The following is an 18,075-nucleotide window of genomic DNA, read 5'->3' on the forward strand; positions in this document are numbered from 1 at the left end:
GAATTCATTATTTTTAAATGTTAAAAATCTTCAGCTCCCTGAGGCAGTTCTGTGCTTTCAGGGATCTTTCACTGAGCGCACCTGTGTGCATGCGCTGACTTCCATGCTCACCCTCCTCCCCCCTTTAATCCAGGCAGGGCTGAGTGTTTCAGCGCACGATTCATGCTGGCTGGCCGTTAATTAGCCAGCCAGCATGAAATCGTGGTTGGGGCTTGATTGCGGGTGGCGGTTGCTTTCACAGCCACTCCTGGCTACACCCTCCTGACAAGGTAAAAATCCTGCCCTAGGAATCAGTCTTTTGTCTCTGTTCTGGACTATAAATGCTATCAAACAAAATTTGATGTCAAGCCATATCATGAAATATTAGGACAGGACTGCTTGGTCAAAGAGGTAGGTTTTAAAGAGTGTCTTAAAGGAAGAGTGAAAGAGAGAGGGAGGTGAGGGTGGGTGGGGATATGCAGGGGGGGGGGGGGGGGGGGGGGGGGGGGGGGGAGTGGCTTAGGGAAGGAATTCCAGACCCTAGGGTACAACAGTAAGATAATCAAAATCAAGAATATGTGAGAGCCAGAAATTAGAGGAGCACAGAGATCTCCGAGGGCTGAAAGAAGTTACAAAAAAATGAGGGGGCGCGGGGGAAGGCCATGGATGGTTTTGAAAACAAAGGTGAGAATCTTAAAATCGGGGAGTTGCTGGGCTGGGAACCAATGTATTTCATTGAGTACAGTGGTGTTGGCTAAATAGGACTTTGTTAGGACACTGGCAGCAGAATTTTGGATTAGTTAAAGTTTACAGAAGGCGCAAGGTGGGAGCCCAAACAGGAGTGCAATAGAATAGTTAAGTCTAGAGGTAACAAAATGTTTGTTGGATCAGGGTTTCAGCTGCAGATGAGCTGAGGCAAGCATGGAGATGAGTGAGTCATGGAGGTGGAAATAGGTGGTCTTGGTGATGGAGCAGATATGTAGCCGGAACTTCATATTAGGGTCAAATAGTTTACAAATGGTCTGGTCCTACAGTGGTTGGACTTAATAAGCATCAAGTTTTTTAGGACCCTGAAATCTTTTTCAACATTATCCTTAGCTACATCAACACCATTCATGGAGTAGTTTGCCTCCCTTGCATATATTAGCACTGTCTAATTCATTTTGTGCTTCCTGAGATTTCTCCTTTGATTCCACTGATCTTCCATCTGACCAATTTGCATTGAATTTATGAACTGAAGTCAAATGCTGTAATCAAGAGTGGTTACCACAATTGTCCCTGCAGCAAACAACTCTACATTTCTTCATTCTAACACGCTTCCTCCAAAGTGTCTGCTCATTTCTATTCTTAAGACAAATTGTTTACCTATTCCTGATATTTAACTAAATCCCCACCAGTTGGGCTTAAATAGTAGCCTAACTTAACTTTGTCAAATGCTTTCTAGAAGTATTTATGAGTTTCCATCATCCACGAGATGACACTTCCTAAAAAATTAAAGGAGGTTAATAAGGTAGGCATTGTCCCCTTTGAATCCATGTTGAGTGTTGTTTGTTAAATCTGTGTTGAGTGCTGTTTACTGCATTATTATTGTAGAGATAATCCTCATATTTATCCCGTATTGAATCCCTTATTGGATCCATAATGAATTTGTTGTTACTTATATGTGCATTTTGTAAATGGGCACCAAGTTAACAAATTTCAAATTGCATTTGTTCACATTTTATTTTCTTATGCTTCAGGGACAATGTGGAAATTTCTCCATTGCAGAAAGCTGGCAAGAGTCTGTCTGGTTTACCAGTCATCAATAATGATCCTAAAGAGGAACATAATTACAGTGCAAATGGTACTGTGTCTCACCGCAGCGAGTCCAGGTCCAGCGTTTCATCCTTTTCCTCTGTGGAGGAAGCGTACGAGTTCATTCCAAAAGCCAGTCGTGGGGGGAGCGACGGAAGTGAAGGCTTCCATAGCGATGAAGAGTCTGAGGTAGATGACTGTGAAAATGAGTCAAATGAACTGTTAGGTGCCAGTGCCTACAAATCCCAGCGATGTGGAAATGACACTGCTAGTGTGTTACGTTTGGCTGGAAAAAGCTGCAGAACAGTGCAGCAAGAAGTTGATGAAGAGCTGAAGGAGGCCGCTGGTTCACTTTTGCACCTCGCTGGAATCCATATGTGCCTGGACTCTTTAGACAGTAAACCAGGAAAAAGCCGGAATGAAAATCATAGTGTGAAATAGCCTTTCTGTTCCCTTCTCTGCCATAATGTGTCAATGTGGCAATATTCTTCAATATAATTCCTTCTCAAAAGGAAGAAACAAGCCATATGAAGACTGAGGTGTTTTCATTTCTATGTAAACTGCCATTTGTTTGCACCTTTCTGAGACAAGAAGTACTTCATGGGATTGTATCAGTTCTTTAAAAGTGGACTTTACAGCAACCAACACATGCAATGGATCAGCCTGCACACCAAATTAGGTCTTCAGGCTGTTTTATTGGTTGACATTTCAAGCAGTTAGAAACTGAGAAGATTTTTTTTAATTGAAAAAAAGTAAACTTAAGTATTCAGGGTTGAAAAGAGGTGGTGGGGCTTGGCAATATTGTAGTCATCTTGGAGATCATATACTGTATTTTTCAACCTAGCATGTTGATGATATTTTAAAAAGTTAACCCTCTCTCACTATTTCTTTTTTCCTGAATACGGTTTCCTTGGTTTCCAGAGAAGATTGAACTGTCTCTGATGGTACATCACTGCTAAATGCCCCTAGATTTAAATCATTCTCTCTCAGGTGTTGGGGCACAGTTCCACTGACACGAGGAGCTCCCAGTAAGCGCCATTCTTCATGCACAGGCTAATTCAACTGGCTATTTGGCTCTCTGGGATATCTCAGCAAGGCATTTCTGTTCTTATTGCTGTCCAAATATACACACTTTCCAACACAGGTCACTGGATAATCATCAGACGTTCCAACATATTAGAAAGTGTGTATATTTTTCCCTCCTTGCAACGGAGGTACTGCCTCTTAACTGTTTCCCAGGCTGCAATGAGCTAAATTAGTGGAGGCCATGAGAAGGCTGCACTTTACATTGGAATGAAGTTGAAAAAAGAAAAATGAAGTTGACTTTGCTATGCAGTTAAGTTTTTTAAAAGTATTTTTTAAAGAAATGTCATCACAATGGTCATGATTCCATGATTTTTGGAGAACTGTGATGAAATTATTGGTGTATAAATCAAATTGTTAATCAGAAGCTGCAGTTGGTTATGTCAAACTGGTAATATTGTATACCCTATAATAACCTTCTGGGAGACATGTGATAGCACAGGCCTGTGGTGACTGTATCAAAAGACAGTACTGTTGTGGTTACATCAAAGGGTTGGATTACCTTTTTGTAAGCAAGCAATGCCTCTGAACGTCACCAAGCATGCGCTTTAGAATTAAAATCAGCATGCAATGCAAAGACAACATACTATCATTTTTTAATTCCACAAAATATATAAAATAACAGATGTATTGAGGTGCAATGCTGTTGAATGCCGGACTCAAGGTGACATTTATGCTAGTGACTTATGACCTCTGAATCCATTGACGAGGGTAGGGCCTTGTAATTCTTTTAAATATGCTTGTATTTTTTCTTAATTATGTTCTTCTATGAGTGTTTTTGTTCCATCTCCAATTGCAGAAGTGGATGGAAAGATTGCCAGCTGCCAGGCCTTTACTAATGCCAGAAATTCTGTAGAATTAACCTCTCTCCAGAGTTTTTCCTCCCTCACCACAATGGGAAATCCACAATGAAAAATCAGTCAGATACAACTCTGTGGCAGTTTATTAACACTAAGTGCAACCTTTTTTGTGCCATCCTTAACTTATAATTCTTGATTTGGATTGGCAATCATGACTCAAAAAAGGCCACATTATTGCGTTATGGTATTATAGCCTAGTCCAAATACTTTGGGTGCAATGTTCAATAAATCCTACTTATTGGCGATGAATTCAGTATCATGTCTTTTTATGCAATGGGATGGGTTTGCAATTTGACCCCTTTATTTTCTTCACTTGCTAACGTTGGCTTATTACATTAGAAATTGCTGACGTAGTTCTAGTCCACTGCTTCTGGAAGCTCACTAGAGCCACATGCATAAGATTTTGATGGCAATGTGATAGTAAGAGTTCTACAGTAACGTGCATTGTTAATGGCCCCTTTGCTGATGCAGGATCCCCTTATAAAACACCCTAATGTAAATCCATGTAATATGTTTTAACTATCATAGACAATAGTGAGGGAAACATTTTTTCCCAGCCCTTAATGGAAACCCACTCGGGATGGGGATGGGGGTGGGGGTGGCCATCAAGTTGCAGCCTTCAGCTTTATCATCCCATTCTTGCTGTCTACCGCTTTGACTTCTCTCTGCGGTTTTGTGGATGATATGCTCACTGAAAATAGTCAAGTGCCTTGTAATTAAACTTTTGCTAATCAGAGTACCTGATTAGTTTTTTTAAGTTGGGCTTGAGCAGGGACGCCACTGCAACTTTCCCACCGTGCTTGATGCAGATCAATAGTGGTCAGGAAGAACAAAAGGTCATTCAGGTTAATCCAAGAGTACTTCTTTGGGCCCCACAAGGAAAGTTGCATGCTTTCCTGCCCTGGACTCCACCTGCTCCCCACAATTTATCTGCTTGCCATTGAGGCCGTCTTTGCTGCTGGACCATGGCATCTGAATGTCCAAATTTCCAAATGCCACCTTCCAACTAGCTTCTAATTTTCACCCACTTCAGATGGGCAGCTGCTTGTAAGTATGCAGATGAGGCACATTAGCTATGGGCCTTCAAATGCATTTAGTAGTCTCTTTCCTGCCCCACTTGAATTCAATGGGAGTTAAAATCCAATCCAAAATGTGCAGGACTTGTAGATCTACATTATAGAATCTCACATATCCAAACTTGAGGGTATTTGGTGCCAATGCCCCCTCTTTTACCAATTGAAATTTAAGGGCCAACACATCAGTTTTCTTGTGTTGGGAATGATATGATTCCACGGACACAACTATGGCCTGAATTTTCAGCTCGCCAGGCAGGCACAATTGGTGGGCCCGGGAGCATTCAGGAAACGGACTGCCGACCTTGATTGGTCCCCGACTGCAATTCTATGCTGGCTGGTCAATTAACTTGGCTTGAAGCGCAGACTGAAAAGCTCAGTGCTGCCCGGGGTGGGGGAGGAGGGCAAGCGATGATGGTTCCTCAGGCGAGCACTGAGAGAAAGCTCCCTGAAGGTGGAGAGCTGCCTGAGAGAGCGACAGACCCAAAGATCATGAAATAGTTTTGAAAATCAGGAAAAAAATGTCCAAGCATCACGATCAGGCACCTGAACGTATAGATGATAAAAACACTGTCCACAGAATTTTATTTTCATTTTATTTAATAACGGAAACCTCATCCCGATCTTGGATGAGGTTTGATGAAAAATGCAAAGTCCACCTTGCTGATTTGCCCATCCGCCAACCATAAGGTTGGGCAGGCAAAGAAAAATCAGAGACAATGGCGCCATTAATGGGCTTAATTGCCCACTTAATTGTTGGTTAGTGTGCTTCCAACTTTTCTGTGCGCCAGCCGAGCGAAATATCGCGCGACCATGGGATAACGATGGGACACTCACCCGAAGTCTTCTCGTGCGATTTTACACCCAATTGGCACACCCTCACTTGCGGGACATAAAATTCTGCTCTATATTCCTGGAAACGAATCATGTAATTTCGGATGCCTGGGGAACATCCTATGAGAAGTACATACTTCTCATTGTCTGTTAATTTATGCCACTTTAGTGAGCATTCCTCTGCCCTTTGATAATTTACTTATTTTTCCTTCTTTTTTCATATTCTTTTCTGATTCCAGTATTTTTTGGAGGCCTAATTAGAGCGGCAGTTTTTTATTGTGGGGTTGGGAGGCAAAACACAAATATAATGCAAAGTTTTTTTCATTAAAATAAGCACAGGGCAGCTGGCATGAAACAATCTGTTTCTTATTGGTCATGTAGCAATATACAAGTAATAACAGGAATGTACAGGGAGGATGGGCTATTTGCCAAAACCAGAAAACAATGTCCTTTCTGAATAAAAGGTTTTTCCTCTTTCAAAACAAAGTATATTTTTTAAACTTGTGTTCTGATATCAGCCAAGCATGGTATTTTTCGCTGAACTTTTGAGGTTTCTCAATAGTATAAAGTTGACATGCTCCTCAGGAGGGTTAACAGGTCTGATACAGAAATTAAAACTTCTTGTAAAACCAGAGAAAGAACACTGTGTACCTAGCAAGAGATAGGGTGGGGAGCTTTCTTCATGTTTCAATGTATAGAGTGTTGCATCACATATTCAAACTGCTTGGTAATAGTCATTTCCTGTCAGTAATCTGCCAGATTTTAGTTGCTCACCAGTGTTTTCATAAAAAATCTAAAATGTATGTTGATAATAAGGGCATGCCAAATGTAATATTTAACACAAGCCAGTAGCATTGGAAATGTGCAGACCAACACACCTTTGTCATGGCCAGGAGGGTTGCCACTTTAACTTTCATTTACTTTTTTCCCCCCAGAGTTGAGGTCCTTTTCTAGTGCCTTGTCACACATGAATAGAGGGAGAAGTCTGAAAACAAGTCGCCACGGACTGTCAGTGGGAGACTTTTTATTTTCACACTAATTCTTATGGCCTATATGCCCAGTACTATCTTCAAAAAACAAAGTAAATAGTTTCTCAATTAAATTTTCCTGTTTACATTACACAGGAGTAGTTCAGTCTTAGCTTCAAAAAATGTAATGTGGCACTGTTCTCCTGTGCATTGAGATACACCAGCACAACTCTGGCCATTGTCTTCCTCTTTCTTATAACTGCTACCAGCTGTTGAGTGTTAAGGCAAATAAACAGCCTGCAAGTCTAATTTTTTGGACCATCTGGTTTTTGATGTTCAGAAACCCCATCATCGGGTGAGAATCTCCACATCAAACAGTTGAGAAATCCACATTAGCTCATTTTCTGTTGGTTTGTTATAAAATGCATATTCAATTTTTACTGGGGCAACCTTACCTAAAATCTGAGACTTGGCAAATTGCCAAGAGCTATAGCTTTGCGCTGGAATTCAATCGACTAACATAATGCAAGTTTTCAGCACACAGAAATGTGAAACTTTCTCTTGCTTTGCTGGCTAGAAACCCTACCTGGTACACAACTATATACGTAACTGCTGCCGCACACCAAATAGTGGCCACATGCATGAATTTTCTTGCTTAAGCAAAATTATCCTAACTTTACTTTCAGTTGCAATCTTACATTCACAGTAAGTGCATAAAAATGAAAAAAATATTGTTTATAAATAAAACATTAAATCTCCCCTGGAATTAACAGATTTTAAAATAGCTGCCACAGTGAATAAAATTGACACCAGTTCACCAACACTAAAGATAATGGTTACCTGTACCTCTGTTATCAGTCAATTTAAAATCTCCCAAATTATTTCTAAATTGTAATAACCTATTATTTAATTTTTTATCTCTATAATTTAACAATATCATAGGTTTAATATGTGGGTTTGTTGAGAGCTCTTTTTCCTCTTTCATATTTGCTTGCTACCTTCTAGTACACCTCACCCAGGTAGATAATCATGTCAAACAAAGATAGACTGAGGACTGAAATTGGGACAATCCTTCCTGGGCTGAACAGTGATTTCACCAAATGAACCAGCAGGAAAGCCAGAAGTAAAAAAGGAATTCCTTTAGAGGTGGCATGTTTTGACAATTCTTTCTTCCCGCCACCCTTCAAAGCCATTAATTGCTTCCTGGGATACAATTCCATAAGCATTGCTTAATGAATTTGATCCTATCAGCACTAGATCTGCACATTCCAGTGGGGTAAGGTTCATGGTGATATTAGGAAGGTGAACCACAGCTTATTTTCCTCTCCATAGAATAGTGGCACTGAGGCTGATTCCAGCTAAGCTAAGTAAATTCAGTACAGTCCAGTTACATACTGTTTTCATGAGCCACTGAGGCAGCAATGAAAGAATTTATGTTACCTTTGTTTAGCAGGCATTTCCAAGGGTGGAAATGGCTCCAGTTGCAGCTAATTTCAATGATATATATATAATGTAGAATGCTTTGCTCTCAGCGTTTCAAAGACCAGTGATCTGCTTCAGGACAGAGGAAAAGATTCAAACTTTATTTTTCTGCATTGCACATACATGTTTATATTGCATCTCTGAGCAGGGCTGCCATGTGGATCAGATCAATATCATGCATAGTTACTAGGCTGAGAATTTACAGAAATTTTTGGGAACACAGTAAAACTGGTCGGCTTGCTTCCAAAACAGTGTTAGGAGTGGGTGAACCCTCCGCTACTATTGTAGTAAATGAATCGCTCTGTGGAGATGTGTGCAAAATCAGCTACAGTGTGAATATGGCACTGCTGTAATGGAAAATGGAAGAATGTCAGTTTCTTGCCCTGATCCCAAACGTGTAATATTTAACTGACAGTGGATGGCAGTGATCCTATTTTGTTTGGAGTATGTATATGAAATCTGGGGCTTTTTCCCTTTGATGCATCATTTCTCTTCTTAAGGTGGCAGTTCACACTTGTGTATTGCTTTGTGAGAACCAGCAGTTCTCCTTTATTTATATTCCAGAAGTGAAGATTCTTCATGCCCACACAGCAAATGCTGTTGCAATGGAAGGAGATGATGTCACATTTGAGATTTCACTTGCCAAAAACAGCCATATTTACTTTCAAACAGGGGTCCCTGGAAATGAAAGCTCTCCAGTAGGTGGAGTCATGCCAAACACAAAGAAAGATGGTTGTGGTTATTGGAGACCAGTAATCTCTGCAAGAGTTCCTTAGGACAGTGTCCTAGGCCCAATCATCTTCAGCTAAGGTCAGAAGTGAGGATGTTTGCTGATGATTGCAGTGCTTCGTTTCACTTGTAACTAATCAACCTTCCTCATAATGAAGCAGCCTGTGCCTGCGCGTAGCAAGATCTGGACAACATGCAGGCCTGGGCTGATAAGTACCGAATAATATTTGTGCCACACATGTGCCAAGCAGTGACCATCTCCAACAAGAGAGAGGGTCTAACTATCTCCCTTTGACATTCCATCATGAAATCTCCCATCAATATTCTGGAGGTGTCACCATTGACCAGAACTGGTGCAGCCACATAACTAACGTGGAGACAAGAGCAGGTCAGAAGCTGGCTGAGTGTCTCCCTTCCTGATTCCCCAAAGCCTTTTCACAATCTACAAGCCATAAATCACAAATGCAATGGAATACTCTCGACTTGTATGGATGAGTTCAACTCCAACAACATTCAAGAAGATTGATACCATCCAGGACAAAGTGACCTGCTTGATTAGCACCCCATCCGCTACCTTAACTACTCACTTGCTGGGTTAAAAGCCTGGAACACCCTACCTATAACAGCATTTTGGAAGCACCTTCACTACATGGACTGTGGCAATTCAAGAAGATAGTTCACCACCACTTCCTCGAGAGCAGTTCGGAATGGGCAATGCATTTTGGTCTTGCAAGCAATGTCCACATGTCATGCCTATTTAAAAAAATTAGATATGGGAACCATGGCAGCTTTCATTCTTTTTCCGACCACCCCTCCCCCCACCACCTCCAGCCTGAGCACTGAGGAAAAATTTGGGGCTTTTGTTCTCTCCTTTCAAGTAATTCACAGGGTTTTTAATTCATTTTCACAGTAGGTTCCCGAAATTATGAACAACCTCCCACTAAAAATGGAAGCGATATCGGGGGGTGTAATTCTAGGTATTGATTGCTAATTCTGATATTTTTGTTCTAATTGTGTGTGAGATGTGTTCAACACCATTTTTGACCACTACCCTTTGGAGTGGAGTGAGAACTTGAAAAGAAGTATAATGAGACAAAATTAGGACATTTTGTATTGGGTGATTTGAGTGAGTAAAATCTGCAGAGTAGAGGTTTACTGCCATAGCTGTGTATCCTAAGCTGTTCATAATGTTATACTGTACATATATTTTATTTCTGAAGATGGATGTGGCATTCTGCCTGAGCTTACATTATGTAATTTATATATTTTTCCATTGCTGTACTGAATACTGCATGTTTTAAAGTCTGAATGGTGCTCAGGTAGTTGTAGAATAATGAAACACTTTAAAATAAGCTGGTGGTAAAACAAATTGATACAGAAGATGTAAAAACAACCAAATGGATGCAAAATGCCACTATTCCAATACTAATTGTTCTCATACTTTCTAACCAAAAAAATGACATGCTTAACATTTCAAATGCCAACATAATTAGTTTTTTTTAAATCAGTAAGAATTGGATGTATGATAATGGGGAGTGGGGAAAAGATTGAGGTACTTGGTGATTGGTGTTACAAGATATGTACTGATAGCCTGGTTGCGGCTCAAAGCTTCTGCCAATCTGATTTCAAAGGCTATTGGACCTATTGGTTTTAAAACTGTTTAATTACACCACTGCAAATGTGCATGTTACCCTGTGTTCATAAGAATGTTTTATAATGTTTATTTTCACCAAAGATATGCAAATTGCATACATATGGTATTGCTAAATAAACTTTTGTTGTAAAATACTGACTACAATTATTGGAGTTTCCCAAACCTTGTGTATAAAATGCCTGTCTTTTATCTTCAATCACTGGTCTGCACCAGCCATTACGATGGATATGTTCTGAGGCCTGTGCTCACACTACAGTGAACTCACTGCTAGGAATCCTGTGACTTTAATCTCTTGAAAGTATAGTCCAACTTTAAGCAGATGCACTTGGACATCTTTTGTAGAAGGAAAGGCTGCAACTAACACCAATACCACTAAACTTTGTGTTTTTTATATTCTTCCATGGGATGTGAGCATTGCTGGCAACCCCAGCATTTGTTACCCATCCCTAATGTAAGAAACTGGAGGCATAAAGCTGTGTCTTATCACTCCATGGTAACCCTAATATTAGTTAGGTATCAGGAAGAATTCACCATATCGAAGCTCTGCCCACGATAATGAAGGTTTTGATTTTAAAAAAACAGTGACACTGCCAGGACCAAAGAGCTGCCAGCCCTCTCATTGGCCAGCAGCTCTTAGAGATGGGATCTCTGCCCTTGAAAGGGCAGAAACACCAACAGCAGGCAGTTAATTGCCTTATTGCCACAGAATTGATCTGGGTCACCTGGAAACAGCCAAGCCTGGGTTTCCCCTGGCTTTCCAGCCTGCTAGTAGGGCCACCACAGCCCTGACAAAATTCAACTCCTGGTGACAGCATTAGGTTATGCACAACCACTCGTGTTGAATTGATTTCACCAATAATTGAACTGTCATGATCTGTACAGTGCTAAGGTTGCACCCTATTTCATCTACTTGTAACACTAACTCATGTTTTTCATCTCCCACAGGTCCTTCATACAGTCAGAGAAGAGGGAGCAGCCTGAGGAGACTTCAGAAGAGAATTGGCACTCTACAGATATACACCATCTCATGATTAGCTGCACACCTTCCACCAGTGCAACACACATGCCTTGGTGGGTCCTGCATTACAGATAGAGTTACATGTGGTGAGGAACACATTATGTGAGCAGGAGCAGTTCCTGGAGGAAGGGATAACACTGGAGAGTTGGAGAGCACAGGATACTCAGCTCAGCTAGACCTAGATGCTGTATCTCTGGGGTCATGCACAAAAACAGAACTTTATGAAGCAGCAATAGGAATGCATGTACTTCTGTCAGCATTTCCAGAGGCAGTGCATGGTCTTGCATAAAAATGAAGGAATCTATGTCAAACATTTGTGCTGATGACCACCTCCGTGGAAAATGAGTGATCACCCTCATGGAGAATCAGACTCGGAAAGCTACCAAGTGTATGGTTGTCCACACAAATGGCCTGCACATGATGGCTGCAAGTTTACAGAGGAAGGAACAAAGCATCACTGTGGTAGCTCAATGCCACAATGACATGAAGCTAAATGCTTTCCCCCTGTAGACTGGCAGGGAGCTGCAGGTGGATCCAGTGAGGGAAATTGGACAACTGGCACGTGGAAGGGGCAGAATCTTTTCAAGGTTCCCCACTTCTCAGCCCTTGCCCTCCTCCCATTCACACAGAGCCATACAAGCAGTCTCCTGCCACGATGAATGAGTTTGCCCCTGCACAGGTGCAGGGCCTTCATGGGCTCCAAAAGCCAGATAGAGTCCACCATGGGCATCTCATGTCAAAGTATGTGACCAGTTTGCCTCCAGTTTGGCTGAAGCCACAGGGGTAGCACTACCAAGAAATAATTGTGCAATAAAAATGTCTTCCTCTTACACAAAGAGATTCTGTTGGGTGCCTGTAATAGTGTCAATATTTCAATAATGTTCTTTACTTCAATGAAAGCATGAGGTGATGTGTACTCCTCATTCTCATGGCCTTTACTTTCTTGCATCCCCATTCACCCTGGTCAGTTTCCTTCTGTGAATGGAATGATCAGCCTTGAATGAAGGAAAGGATGTGACTGTAATGGTTGGCTGGTTGACTGCACAAATGAGAAATGTGGCAGGGTGGGGTTGTGCAGAATACTTGATGGAATGCTTAGATAGCTGCAAGCATACTTTTCAAGTGAAGTGGCCTGGATGAGTCTTTCGCAGGCTTTTTCTCATAGCCAAGTATGTGGCTGCAGGCACTAATGGCACATCAAGTTCCTTCTTTTCTAAGGATGCGGATACTAGGTGTTCTCCGCCTTACCTTGCTCTCGTGCCACCTCCGGTCCTCTGCAGTGCTATGTTGTGAAGGACACAGCTGACCACAACAATCCTGGAAACTTGCTGGTGCATATTGAAGGGCTTCTCCAGATCTGGAAGCATTTGCAAGCTTGCTCTCTTATTGCCCTGGTGCCGAAATGGCTCCTGTTATATCTCTCTTGTGCCTTTGTGGCAGGGTTCCTCAATGGGGTTAGCAGCTGGATCTTTGATTGGTACTCTATGTCACCCAGGACTCAACTGTTCAGTGGAGAGAACACCTGCAGTAGATGAGATTGCTGAAGCATGAAGCAGTCATGGAAGCTTCTGGGATTCCTGGCACAGATGTGCATTAGGTTCTTGTGGTAACCACAGACTAGCTGTTCATTAAGGGAGCAGAAGCTCTTCTGGCTAATGAAGGCACCTGATTGATCTGATGGTGCTTTGATAACCAGATTGAGTGTAATCAGTCACTCCCAGACTTGTGGAAATCCTGCCACTGATGTGAAGCCGACAGTCTTCTGGCTTTCAGTCACCTCAATAGTGGCAAAGCAGCTTCTAGACTTGGCAAACAAGGCATCACTAACTTGGGTGATGCTGTGGATAGTAGATTGCAAAATTCTGCAAATGTCATCAGCAGATCCCTGGAAGAAACTGGATGTGAAGAAATTGAGAGCTGTAGTGACCTTGACAGCCACTGGCAATGCACGTATACCTGGTCCTCTTGGGTGGAGGTCTGCCTCCAGAGGTTGCAGATATCTCTGACTATCTGTGCAAGAGTGTGAGCCTTCTGAGGCACTGTTGTTCGCACATGTTGAGGAAGCTCACCATTGGCCTATATCTGTGCTGGGGTATCGCCCCCTTTGAGGCACTCTATATCTCTGTCCCATGGAACTACTGGTGGCTGTGGAGAAGGCAGCTCCTGCTCTTGCCCTGTTTCTATGACTGCTGCACAGGACCATTCTGCTGCTTCTCCTCAGATGTCCAAGCTACTGCAGTAGAGGTATTTCCCATGTTGCAAAGCAGTGTCACAGGCAAGAAGTTGAGATTCAGCTCAGTTGACTCCAAAGCACTTGAAAGTTAATGTACCAAGTTTGAATTCCTAAAGAAACCAGTGAATTCAGGCTGAAAGAACTAATCCTGTCACTGCTCACCTTTCACTGTCACTAACCACAATCTTGCTGATTTCAGCCTTTAAACTGTGGCAAGCTGGTTAATTTCATTCAATAATGACTTCCACTGTGCACTCACCTCTTCAACCTGGCGAGTTGTGGAGTCATCATGGAACCCGTGCACTGGATAAAGCATTGGCTATAGACTTGGACAAATTCCCAGCTGTAGTATGGAATACTTGTGCTCTAGAACTAGCCGTGCCCCTTCCCAAGTTTCCCAGTATAGCTACGACATTGGCATCTACCCAACAATATGGAAAATTATTTAGGTATGTTCTTTCCACAAAAAGCAGGACAATTTCCAACCTGGCCAATTACTGCCCCATCAGTCTATTCTCGATCATTGACAGTGCTGTCACAGAATCACACTAACCTGCTCATGGATGCACAGTTTGGAATCTGCCAGAAGCCCTTGGCCCCAAAGCTCATTATAGCCTTAGTCCAAACATGGATAAAAAATTCTAGAGATGAGAGTGATAACATTTAACTGACTGTGGTATCAGGGTGCCCTAGAAAAATGGAAGTCAATGGGAATCTCGGGAAAAAACTCTTCATTGGTTGGAGTAATACCCAGCATAAAGGAAAATGGTTGTGGGTGTTGGAGACCAATCATCTCAGTCCCAAGATATCACTGCAGGAGTTCTTCAGGGTAGTGTCCTAGGCCCAACCATCTTCAGCTACTTTATCAATAATCTTCCCTCCATCATAAAGTCAGAAGTGGGGATGTTCACTGATGATTGCACAATGTTCAGTACCAGTCGCGACTCCTTAGATATTGAAGCAGTCCATGCCTGCATGCAGCAAACCCAGGGAACATTTGGGCTTAGGCTGATAAGTGATGTGACATTCATGTCACTCAAGTGCCAGAAAATGACCACCTCCAAAAGAGAGAATCTAATCATCTCCCTTTGACACATGGCATTGCCATCATTGAATTCCTTACCATCAACCATGAAAATTACCATTGACCAGAAACTGAACTGAACCAGCTATGATGTGGCTACAAGAACAGGTCAGAGACTAGGCATTATGTGGCAAGGAACTCCCCTCCTGACTCCCCTAAGCCAGTCCACCATCAACAAGGCACAAGTCAACAGTGTGATGGAATTCTCTCCACTTGCCTGGATGACTGCAGCTCCAACAATACTCAAGAGGCTCTCACAGCCTGCTTAATGGTGGTCAATCTACCACCTTAAACATTCACTCCTTCCACCATTGGTGCACACATCTACGAGATGCACTGCAACAACTCACCAAGCCTCCTACAACAATATCTTCCAAACTGACCTCCACCACCTGGAAGTACAAGAGCAGCAGACAAATGGGAACTCATCCAACTGCAAGTTCCCCTCTGAGTCAATCACCATCCTGACTTGGAACTATATCGCCATTTCTTCACAGTCTCTAGGCTAAAAATATGGAACTCCCATAACTGCATTTTGGGTGTATCCACACCACATGGATTGCAGTGGTTCAAGAAGGTGGCTCACCATCACCTTTTCAAGGGCAATTAGGGACAGGCTACAAATGCTGGAATTGCCAGTGACACATCCATGAAAGAATATTTTTTAAAAGCCAGAATAGAGGGTTAAAGACTGAATTTATTGCCTATTTGCATTTATTAATGAGTTTCCCGACAGCTGGAAGAGGGTTCCCCACTCACCTCGGAACCAATGTCACCTTTCAAAGATTTAAATTATTACACGCATTCAAACCTTCCTCCAGATGCCTGGGAAAATTCTCCCCTTAGACATATTAATCTGGGACAAATTAGTTGGCACATGAATTATAAATGAAAGCCGTCATGGATTTGTTGGAGGCCTCACTAGCATATCCAGTAACACTGCAGAATTAACACTAACTCCTGCCGTTGATTAGAAAGGTGTCAGGACCACACTGTGGGCACTGGCGCATGCCTGATTCAGAACTGTGCTAGCAACCTTCGGAAACTAGCTCTATCTATAAAGATAACACATCTTGGAGGCAAGAAATTGAGTTCATTTAATTTGGGTTCATTTGCTGGACAGTCATTTAAGTTCGATTACACTACAGGAGTTAGTAATATTGTCCCTCCCATACCAATATTACTCTTGTGGTTAAATAGGAATAAAATATAATTTGTAAATGCTCTCAACATGCCGTGGTAAGTGTTATTAATATCACAGCGGGTGAGATTATATTTTAACTGATACTAGGCCGATATTTATTGGAAAGTGAATAAGTTGGAAAAGCTTTGTGCAGGGTGTTCCTAAAGTCTGACAGCTCAGTTCCTAGAAAATGGGACTCAATCTCAGGGTCATGGTTTTGAGTTGCACCAATTAATTTTTTTTCTTCAATATTCAATATACTTTTTAAAATGTTTTTTTTTACCAAAAACTACCCTTAAACTAAATTTTACAATCAATTCTCCGCATTGGAAGTTGGGAATCTCACTCCTGATTATATAACCTCATGATTTACAGAATTGTCAGAAGCATGTTTTTCAGAGGGAATGATTGACAAAATGAAAGGTGAACTAGAAACAACAACTTGTAATTGGTTAAGGACTGCACAGACCTAAAATGGGTTTATTGTTGGTCTGTGTCAAGCCAACTTTTTTATTTTAATGCAGGCAGCTGACAATTTTGCCACTGACAAAAACACAGCATCTGTACATGTGCAAGAAGTGCTCCCCACCATGTTGCAGCACAAAATTAAGCCTGAACTTTTCTGTACACTGTACAATTTAAGTAACTTGCTATACGATTGTTTATCAGAATCACATCATACCATTCTAATGCACTGAGCCATCATGTCGGACTTTCACAATAAAACAATCCTTTTACAGAAGAGGCTTTTGTACACATGTTAGGCTAGGTAATTATGCTCTCCTGCAGTCAGTTCACGGAATAAAGAGCATATTTATAATTTAGTGGTCATGCTCCTCTAATAAATTTCAATAGATTCACATGCATACACCTGTGTTTAAGTACTCATCCTTTTAAATTATGTAACTTCATCCTTTGGTCTTAGTGAATGTTTGCTATTGTTCTTCTCCACCAAACACTTGCTTTACAGGAAAGCACATGGAACAGCGTTTATAATGGCAAAAAGTACATAAATACATTTGATACCACTTGATTATCTGTTGTGTGACACCGTGCTACACAATTACAATGCTTCTTAAAAGGGTAATAATGTTTTGTATAATTTGTGTGGTATAAGCATTCACGTAAAAGCATTTAGGTTTTGATTTTTTTGCAAAAAAGGTTAAAAAAATTTCTTATTGCAGAATGATAGGATTACCCTTTCAATCATAACATAAAAATTACTGGTAAATTTAGATCCCTTGTATAATTTACTTTTCTCATACCACTTCTCTAACTTCATTTTGTTTGAAACAATGCTGAACCCCTCAGGTCTCTAATGTTTGTTTACACTTTTAAAAATGAAATAAATTTGTCTACATTACCTCGTTTCATTTGGTGGGGTTGCCAGCTGGACATTGCTGCAGGCCCTTAAATAGGGCCTCCCACTTCTCTGGCCTGCCCACCATCCTTAATTGAAGCTCCCAGAGGTTGTTTGTTAATTGGCCACCTCCGGGAAAATTGCAACCGACGTCCCACTTCAACAACTTCAGGGCCCCAACCTGGAATTGAGGCCGACGTGGGTGTCAACTGGGAAAATGTTTCAGGTCAATGACCTTTCATCAGAACTGGGAAAAATTAGAGGTGTTATAGGGTTTAATCAAGTGACAAATAGGAAAGTGAGAAAAAGAACAAAAGGAGATAGGGTGGAAGGCGGAAAAGACTAAATGACAAAATGGCTGGTGGTACAAGGCCAAAGGGGGAGCAGTAATGGAAGCAGTAATGAAACGAGATATATCTAGAGAAGGCGTGAGTGGCAGAGTTATGAAAAGCTTCCATCCAAAAGAACAAAAAGAGAGACCCAAGAAAGAAAAACCAAAACCAGCAAAGAAAATAAAACAGAACAAAATGGGGGCAGAGGTTATGATCTGTAATTGCTGAACTCAGAAGTTGAGTTCTGAAGTGCCTAATTGAAAGATGAGGTGTCATTCCTTGAACTTGCGGTGTTCCAACAAAGCTAATGCAAGATCTGAGGTTGGGGTGGGAGCAAGGTGGAAATTAAAATGATAGGCCACCAGAAGCTGGTGGCAGGGGCCATGTTTGGACTGAATGGAGGTGTTCT

At 41.6% G+C, this 18,075-nt stretch overlaps 1 protein-coding gene across 2 annotated transcripts in view; it reads left to right on the forward strand.

Moving 5' to 3' along the window:
- Positions 1–10,588, forward strand: part of foxn2a (forkhead box N2a) — a 67,688-nt gene extending 57,100 nt beyond the window's left edge. For both annotated transcript variants that reach the window (XM_041213422.1, XM_041213431.1), the window contains exon 8: positions 1,719–10,588. In XM_041213422.1, coding sequence (XP_041069356.1) covers positions 1,719–2,214 — 496 coding nt within the window. In that variant the 3' untranslated portion in view covers positions 2,215–10,588. The remainder of the gene's footprint in view (positions 1–1,718) is intronic.
- The last annotated feature ends 7,487 nt before the right edge of the window (positions 10,589–18,075 follow it).

Source organism: Carcharodon carcharias, chromosome 2 (genome assembly GCF_017639515.1).
Source record: "Carcharodon carcharias isolate sCarCar2 chromosome 2, sCarCar2.pri, whole genome shotgun sequence".
NCBI lineage: Eukaryota > Metazoa > Chordata > Chondrichthyes > Lamniformes > Lamnidae > Carcharodon > Carcharodon carcharias.